The sequence below is a fragment of the Aedes albopictus genome, chromosome 2 (assembly GCF_035046485.1).
Source record: "Aedes albopictus strain Foshan chromosome 2, AalbF5, whole genome shotgun sequence".
NCBI classification, from domain to species: domain Eukaryota; kingdom Metazoa; phylum Arthropoda; class Insecta; order Diptera; family Culicidae; genus Aedes; species Aedes albopictus.
Genome location: NC_085137.1, coordinates 115,319,559 through 115,328,964, shown reverse-complemented (window position 1 = coordinate 115,328,964; position 9,406 = coordinate 115,319,559). Strand labels below are relative to the sequence as shown.

Here is a 9,406-nt window from a genome sequence, read left to right as displayed (position 1 = left end):
TTGATCTTCGTATCAAAATATGCTATTATTGAGCTATTTTACTCTGGTCGGGTATTGATGCAAATGCAAAGTGATCGACCTGATCGGGATGGAATTCTTGATTTTTTTGATAAAAAAAATTTGGAATCCGTGGGAAATTTTCTGAAGAAATTCTTGGAGGAATTTCTGGTGGAAGGATTTCCTAAAATATTTATCGGAGAAGTTGCCGAAGTAATTTGAGAAATTCTTAAAATAATTTTATCAGGAATTCCACGAGGTGTGCATAAGAAAATTTCAAAAGGAATCATTGGATGAATTCCTGAAATTTCCCTGATTCCCTGATGAGAGATCCTAAGCAAATCATTGAATGAATTTTTATGAGACTTTTCAAAGGAATCGTTAGTAGAGTTTCCCAAGAAATCGTATATTCCTGATGGAATTCTTACAGAAATTCCGAAATGAATCTTTCAAAGAAGCTTTGCATGCTTGGAAAAATAATTGAAGGTATCTGTTGGGGCGTGATCGTAGTTCTAACATTATATCATATAAACACTCATTGTAGCACACTTTACACACTCATACCCTAGAGATAAGTAGATTTAGATTCTCTCTTCTCTCACTATCCTTCGGCTAGTGAGCATAATGTTTGGCATCACACTATACCCCCTTGTAGACTAATAGTATATCTCTGTTCAAATCACACAATCAGTTCAAATATATCGCTCGTACAGATCACATATCATCCGCGTTTATTGCTTCCAATAACGGGAGAGTGCCCATACCCCTAAGTGTCGTTTCATACACACCGCGTGTTTCGTCTACCACGTGTTCGAGTTTCAACGGTCTTTTCGGATCTTTGGGGAATCCGTGTTCCTACATATTTCTGGTCCTTCGAGCCGGATGCGCCGCGATTTATTTCGGACAATCGCGGGGCAGTGCTAGTGTTTTTCGCGTTTCGTTGTTCCCAAAGTGATTTTTCTTGCCGTTGAATCTCGATCTTTTCGCCGCGAGTGTGCCACGTTGTTAGCGGGTTCTGTTCTGCACAGTGAACCACCGAACGAGGGTGCCGAAGAGAGTGTCGCTGCTAATTTGTGTCAATTGAGTGCTTGCTGCTGTGTGTTGTTAGTGCAACCGGATTAGTTCGGGAATTTCTTCGACCATCAACCGGCGCGGCGCGTGCCGCAAAAGCGAGGCTGCTTGGGTCGCCATTTTGCTGTGAGGACAAAAGCTGCTCCATCCCTGAGTGTCGCGGACTGACTCAATATGCTCTCTCATCGGGAGCCAAACATCGGGAGCCAAACATTGAAGATAGAGGTTATGTTAAACCTTGTTGAACCTGTGTGATTGATTGAAGAGTATTGTTATCTAGGTGCTGCGGATATAATCAAAACTGTTGCCACGATATCTCCACTTGCCGCTGTCAAGCCATTGGAAAGCGAGGAGAAGGATAAACATTGTTTTGAGCCTATTTTAGCTAATTTTGTAACAACTATCCATCAAAATTTCCATCGCGAATGGAAAATAATAAACTTTGAACACGAGAACAAAATCGGAATGTTGGTGGATTGATCATGTTTACCATTTCCGAACAGCGTCGCGACGGCGTGTTTGACAACCGCGCTGAGAGAGGTGGTTGCAAGAAAATTGAACGCTCGTGCGTGTTTTCAAGCTGTGCGCCGGGAGTGTGTAGGTGTGTGTTAGTTAGCTTGAAAAATAAAACCGTTTCTATTCGCACCACCTAGCTCCATCCTATTCACCGCCGGGTCTAACCAGACTTGACTTCGTCGAAGGTATTTCTAATTGGACCGCAAACGTGAGTACAATATTGCATGCAAGTTGGAGATCTGATCAAATAAAGTTGATATCGGACGTTGTTTTATTGGGCATTGACTGATCGATTCGTTGCGTTCTATCCGCAAGTCGATGTTTTCATCCCAGTCTAGTTGGTGGATTGTTGCATAGTGTGCTCTGGTTTGACGATTTGGCCGGTCAAGCAATAACAATTGATCACTTTCGAGCATTGTTGGTCGCTGTGGACAATTGCACCGGGATTGCGCGAGCTTCATCGTATGGAGCGTTTCTATACGAACACGTTGGCCAATGCGAAGCAATTTATGACTGATTATGACAGTGAGCAGCACAGCGGACAACTAGAGGGATGGAAACAGCGAGTTGATGGACTTTTCCAGAAGTTCGAAGCAAATCGTCTAGCTATCGAACTGTTAGAAGAAGATCAGGATGACGAAGAGATGGGTGAGGATGTAAAAGGGGTTGATGACGACGCGAAGAGCGTCGCCGACGAAAAGCACCGTGTTATCCATCAGCGGTTCGAGCTCGATTACGTTTTGGTTTCCAGTTTCATTGCTAACGAGATTCGGAAACTCGCGCTTGCTACCCCTTCTAACCCGCCTCCACAAGTTGCTGGACAATCGCGCGTCAAGCTACCCGAAGTTAAACTCCCTACGTTTGATGGCACTATTTCGGAGTGGATCACTTTTCGCGATTCATTCAAATCCCTCATCGATTCTAACCAACAGCTCACCCCGTTTGACAAATTCTCGTATCTCGTAGCCTCTCTAACAAAAGATGCAAAAAAGGTCGTTGAATCGATCGAACTTTCGGCTGCCAACTACCCGGTCGCTTGGCAGCTGTTGGAGAAGAGGTTTGAGAATAAGAAACTGATTCTCAAAACTTATCTCGATGCCCTTTTCGCTATTGACCCCATGAAAAGGGAAAGCTACGAGTCTCTGATGCGGTTGGTCGACGATTTTGAGCGGAATTTGAGCATGATCGACAAGATGGGAGTTCCAACGGGCGGTTGGAGTGTCCTCCTGGCTCACATGCTCTGCAGTCGTCTCGATCCGTCTACGCTGAAGCAATGGGAGTCACACTACCGGTCAACGGACGTTCCAGAGTACAAGGACATCATTGCCTTTCTTCAAGGTCATTTGTCAGTTTTGCAGTCGCTACCACCGTCCAAGTCACATTCATCGGAGTCCAACAAAGCAGAGCAACAGCGTCCATCGAAGTCGAAGATCAACACCGTTCACGCCGTGACCAGTCCAGCGACCAGCTCTTGTCCATTTTGCTCGAAATCTTCGCACTCTCCATTCAAATGCGAGTTTTTCCAGGGTTTGGCCGTTTCTCAACGATTTGACCTTGTGAAGAAGAAAAACCTCTGCATCAATTGCTTCTCTCCTTCGCACATGCTTCGCAGTTGTTCGTCTAGCAGTTGCAGAGTCTGCAACCAGAAGCACCATACTATGCTCCACCAATCGCCCAATGATCGCTCCACAACTCCAAGCAAGTCAACTACTCCTCCCGTGTCTCGCTGAAGTCTGGTTCCACCGGAAAATCCACCCGCCTCGCCGAATCAGTCTGCGTCGCAATCGCAGCCAACGTCGTCGTCTTCGTTAGAAAATCCAAAGCCATCGTCATCTGGTACCAGTCTCGTATCCACCACCGTCGTCGATGCCCCAAGAAGCGCTCCTGCCACCGTGCTGCTGCAAACAGCAATCGTCAAGGTGTTTTCAACGAATGGCCACATCCAGTGGGCCAGAGCCTTGTTGGATCCAGCGTCGCAGTTGAACCTCATCACCGAGAGTCTCGTTCAAAGGTCGAAGCTACATCGCTATCAGTGTCACCAGGAAATTGGAGGCGTAGGCAACTCCGCAATCGTGTCATCTCATGCCGTTCTCGTCCAGATTGGATCTCACTGCACGGACTTTTCCGTTGAACAACGTTGTCACATCCTGAAGAAGATTACCAGAGACCTTCCCAGTAGGTCGCTTGATGCTTCAGCCTGGACACTACCATCGAATATAATCCTCGCAGATCCTAAGTTCCATGAGCCGGGTCCCATTGATCTACTACTCGGTATGGAATTGTATTACGATTTGCTACTCGAAGGATTCACCAAGTTGGGTCCTGAGAAGCCGATTCTACAGAACACTGTTTTTGGTTGGGTTGCCTCGGGTAAGATCGGTTCCAGTCTACCTGATCGAACTCCAAAGGTTGCCCATGTATGCAGCAAGCAACCACTCGATGAGTTAATCTCACGTTTTTGGGAAATCGAGTCCTGCTGGTCTCCCAGTACGCAGTCTATAGAGGAAGCTGCTTGTGAGGACCATTTCGCTGCTCACACTTTTCGAGATGACTCGGGTCGGTTTGTGGTGACGCTTCCAAAGCAGCCGTCCGTTTTAGCCCAACTCGGCAGCTCAAAGGAGATTGCCACCAAAAGATTTCTCGCTCTCGAACGTCGCCTCGACGATAATCCCAAACTGAAGGAAGCTTACGACGCCTTCATCGATGAATACCACCAGCTGGGCCACATGAGGGAAGTAGACTGCTCTGGAACTTCTTCGTCTGCAGCACTGTCGTACTACTTACCTCACCACGGAGTCGAAAAAACTGACAGCACAACCACAAAACTGCGGGTCGTTTTTGACGCCTCATGTCGGACCGACAGCGGGGTCTCCTTGAATCAGGCGCTGATGGTGGGTGCTGTGGTTCAGGACGACCTCTTCGCCATCCATCTTCGGTTTCGCATGCACAGGATCGCCATTATTGCAGACATAGAAAAGATGTATCGTCAGATACGCATCCATCCGTCGGACTATCAACTACAGCGCATACTGTGGCGTAGTTCGTCATCTGAACCGTTGCGCACTTTTGAGCTAGCGACGGTGACTTACGGTACAGCATCTGCTCCCTTTTTGGCCACCAGATGCCTGAAAGAGCTGTCCATACAAGGTGCTGACACTTTTCCACACGCATCGCTAGTTTTGGGCAAGGATTTTTACGTGGACGATATGCTTACCGGGGTCGACAACGAAGACGACGGAGCAGAACTTAGCAGTCAACTCCAGGAACTACTACAGTCAGCTGGGTTTAGTCTACGAAAGTGGGCGTCCAACTCCCCAGCTGTTCTCTCGAACATTCCGGCCGAAAATCGTGACGAACGGTCGGTGTTTGCTTTAGATTCGCTCTCGTCTCCGATTAAGACCCTCGGAATTCAGTGGAACCCCTCCAGCGACACGTACAGCTACGCTGTTCCAGAATGGTCCAAAGAAGCTGTCATTACTCGTCGCGTCGTTGCATCCGACACTGCCAAACTATTCCTGCCTCTCGGACTGCTAGGTCCCGTCGTTGTACTTGCCAAGATATTCATTCAATCTCTGTGGCAGACTACCGTGTCCTGGGACGAGCCTCTGACTCTAGAGCAACATCAATATTGGTCCGAGTTTCGTGACAGCTTAGAGGACATCACATCGATTTCCATTCCTCGATGGGCAGCATTTGCTCATAATCCTGTTGTGGTAGAGTTGCATGGGTTCTGCGATGCTTCAGAGAAGGCATACGGGGCCTGCCTCTACATTCGAACGGTGTCAAGTGATGGCACCATTTCCGCCAGACTACTCGCCGCCAAATCGAAGGTGGCGCCCACAGGAAAATCGAAAAAGCAGTCCACGCTCACCCTACCCAGATTGGTACTTTCATCAGCGTTACTTCTAGCTCATTTGTACCACAAGGTCACCGAAAGCGTCGAATTGAAAACGAAGTCGTTCTTTTGGACGAATTCCATGATTGCTCTCTGTCAGATTCGCTCGCCACCAGCTCGTTGGAAAACCTTTGTAGCGAATCGCGTTTCAGAGATCCAGCGCCTAACGGTTGGTGGAACTTGGGCTCATGTACCCGGTGCTGAAAACCCCGCGGACATTATCTCGCGTGGTATGAGCCCCGCGCAATTGAAAGATACGCCAGCCTGGTGGAACGGATGCCAGTGGCTAAGCCAACCGTCTCGTTTCTGGCCTCCCATCAACCGTCCAATCCCCGAGGATCTACCTTCTACCGAGCTGGAGGAACGCTCGGTCTCATTGCCAGTGCAAGCCACACAATCCAGCGAAATATTCGAGTGTCGCTCATCGTTCTCCAGTCTAGTTCGGGTAGTTGCCTTTCTACACCGATTCCGACACAATGCTTCGCCTCGAAATCGAACTGCTCGAAAGGTTGGGCCTCTCAGCACCTTGGAGCTGAACAATGCTACCAAGACGCTCGTAAAGCTTGCTCAACACGAAGCCTTTGGAGCAGACATTCTCGCCATCACATCAAAAGGACAAGTCAGCTCCCATTCTGCCTTGAAAAACCTCGCTCCCATCCTAGTTGGTGGGATTCTTCGTGTTGGTGGTCGTTTACGTCACGCAGCTGTTTCCGAGGACAGGAAACATCCCATGATTCTGCCAGCTCGTCATACACTCACAGAACGCATTCTGGTTCACTACCACCTGAAAAATCTTCACGCCGGATCACAACTACTGGTTGCCTGCGCACGGGAGAAATACTGGCCTCTTCGAATCAGGAACTTGGCTCGGAAGGTTGTACACTCCTGCGTGAATTGCTTCCGCTGCAAACCCACCAATCTCGAACAGCTAATGGGGGACTTGCCTCCTGAGAGAGTGACACCAACTCTACCGTTTTTGAATACTGGTGTAGATCTGTGTGGACCCTTCCAGTTTCGGAAGCTGCCTAGAGCCCCTCCTGTGAAATGCTACGTGGCTATTTTCGTTTGCCTTGTCACAAAGGCTGCCCACGTAGAACTTGTGTACGACCTCAGTACAGCCGCATTTCTGGCGGCGTTGCAACGTTTCGTCGCTCGCAGAGGGCGACCAAGGCTTATCCAGTGCGACAACGCCACAAATTTCAAGGGAGCAGCAAAGGAACTCGCACAGCTACGCAAGCAGTTCTATGATCAGCAACATCAGGCAGAAGTAATCAGCACGTGCGCAGATGATGGCACCGAATTCAGGTTCATTCCGCCCCGCAGTCCCAATTTTGGGGGATTGTGGGAGGCGGCGGTGAAATCGTTTAAGAGGCATCTCCGGGCCACTATTGGAAATTCGGTGCTTTCTCAGGACGAGTTTGTGACCCTACTATCTCGCATCGAGGCTTGCTTGAATTCTAGGCCATTGACTGCGCTCTCGGCCGACCCTAATGACCTGGAAGTCTTAACTCCGGGACATTTTCTCGTTCATCGGCCTCTCACCGCGTTTCCTGAGCCTAACCTGTCCGAAGTACCGAGGAACCGCCTCGACCGGTGGCAGACGAATCAGGAACTACTCCGACGCGTTTGGAAGCGTTGGACCATCGACTACCTGTCAGGCCTCCATCCACGTACTAAGTGGACTCAACAGCGCAACAACATTGAGATCGGCACTTTGGTGTTGGTCAAGGAAGACAACCTCCCACCATTGAAATGGAGGTACGGCCGTATCATCCGAGTCTGCCGCGGCACGGACAACAACATCCGTGTAGTCGTCGTGCGGACTGCCGATGGCGAGTATACCCGATTAATCTCGAAGATATGCGTTCTACCTGTACGCCAGCCTGCATTGAACGATGCCGGCTCAATCAACCCAAACTCAGAGGACTGAGTTTCGTCCATCGCATTGCTTCGGCATTGCGCAACGTGGAGGCCTTCGGGCCTCCGACCATGTAAGTTAGTTGTTTATTGAATTTTCAAAAAGCCTAAAGAATGTTTTGTCCTCCGACATGTCCGGGATCCCCGATGGCTACTTCAACCCTGAGCACGCCCAACCCTGATGATGACCGATGTTCGACCGACCGCCGCGGTGCCCGCGTCCGAGATGCGAAGACGAGGAGACCGTACTAGACAGAGATGTTCAACGACCTCCAGTTGCAGCAGAAGACATCGGTGGAGTTCATAGTTTTTCGGTTGAAAGTCGACCCTTTCAACGGGGGCCGGCATATGTTGGGGCGTGATCGTAGTTCTAACATTATATCATATAAACACTCATTGTAGCACACTTTACACACTCATACCCTAGAGATAAGTAGATTTAGATTCTCTCTTCTCTCACTATCCTTCGGCTAGTGAGCATAATGTTTGGCATCACACTATACCCCCTTGTAGACTAATAGTATATCTCTGTTCAAATCACACAATCAGTTCAAATATATCGCTCGTACAGATCACATCATCCGCGTTTATTGCTTCCAATAACGGGAGAGTGCCCATACCCCTAAGTGTCGTTTCATACACACCGCGTGTTTCGTCTACCACGTGTTCGAGTTTCAACGGTCTTTTCGGATCTTTGGGGAATCCGTGTTCCTACAGTATCCTTGGTGAAAAAATCTATGGATAAATTCTATAACGATCACTTGAAGAAATTTCTTCAGAAATTCTTTAGGAAATTATTTAGATAATCCTTGGAGAAGTTCCTAGAGGAACCCTTGGAGATTTTTTTGGGAAACAAATCTTGGACTCATAATTAACAAACTGAATGCTTGGAAAAATGTGTTGTTTTTGTAATAAAAACTTAGAAAAAAATGAACAAATGATTCAAGACATTCTTCAAGGAATCGGAGGACGAATTCTTCGATGAAATTCTGGAGAAATCTTTGAAAGCTTTCGCGATGGAATTAATGAGAAGTCTATGGAAGATGACCCTGAAGAATACATGGGAGAATTTTTAAGAATTATTTTTAAAGATAGTCCTGAATTTTTTTAAAACTACTTTTGATAGAATCGTTGAAGGAATTCCTGAAAGAATCTTTGAAGAAATTGCCGGAAAAATCGTTGTAGTATTTCCTATAGGAATTATCGAAGGCCTTCCTGAAAAAATATACGTGAAAGAATTCCGGAATAAGTAATTATAAAAAAATGCGGATGAACACTTTGCCAAAACTACTAAACAAATCTTTGGAGGAACTCTAAGCGCAATTTCTGGGCTAAATCCAAGAGAAATCTCTTTTAAGACTCGTGGAGAAATGCTTGAATGATTTCCTGAAGAATCAACCTATCCAAATTAGGCAAGTGTCAAAATAGCCTGTGCGTCACCTTCTTTTAGATTTTATAAACTTTAAATAATTATTTTTTTTTAATTTCTAATAACTTCTTCAGAAACTCTTCCAAGGCTATGGATTCCACTAAAAGATTTTTTTTTTAATTCCTTCAATGGTTCTTGCTGAATTCTTTAAAGAGTATTTCCTGATATTCTTTCAGAATTCGTCCAGCAATTTCTCCTGAAGTTCTTTTTGGGATTCCTATGGAAATTTCTTTTGGGATTCCATCTAGGAATTATTCATGTTCTGTTGCTAGATTCCTTCCAAAATCTTCTTTGAAAATTTTCCCGGTTTTATATCTGTGATTGCACTAAGAACTACTACTGAAAAGAAATCCCTTCTTGAAATCTTCTATGAGTTTCTTTTGGGTTTCCACCAGGATTTGTTTCTGAGAATCCTCCAACATTTCCCTTTCAAAATATTTCCAAAAATCCTTCGAAAACATCCTTCAGAAATTAAGAAAACCTCTAGAAGCTCCTTCCGAAAGCCTTCCTGGGGTAACTTGTGGAATTCGTTCAGAAGTTCCTTTGTGAGTATGTCAGAATGTCTTTCTAAGAAGCCTTCA

The 9,406-nt window shown here is 46.7% G+C and overlaps 1 protein-coding gene across 1 annotated transcript; it reads left to right on the top strand.

The window, feature by feature from the left end:
- Positions 1–2,048: 2,048 nt before the first annotated feature.
- LOC134286165 (uncharacterized) lies at positions 2,049–7,409 on the top strand. Its single transcript, XM_062847739.1, has 2 exons — positions 2,049–3,100; positions 3,317–7,409. Exons 1-2 carry the CDS (start codon positions 2,049–2,051, stop codon positions 7,407–7,409), a joined length of 5,145 nt encoding a protein of 1,714 aa, XP_062703723.1.
- The last annotated feature ends 1,997 nt before the right edge of the window (positions 7,410–9,406 follow it).

Coding starts and splice junctions, on each gene's coding strand:
- LOC134286165 (XM_062847739.1), top strand. CDS start 2,049: ATGGAGCGTTTCTATACGAACACGTTGGCCAATGCGAAGCAATTTATG. Junction 3,101..3,316: donor CACTCTCCATTCAAATGCGA/GTTTTTCCAGGG, acceptor GTCTCGCTGAAG/TCTGGTTCCACCGGAAAATC.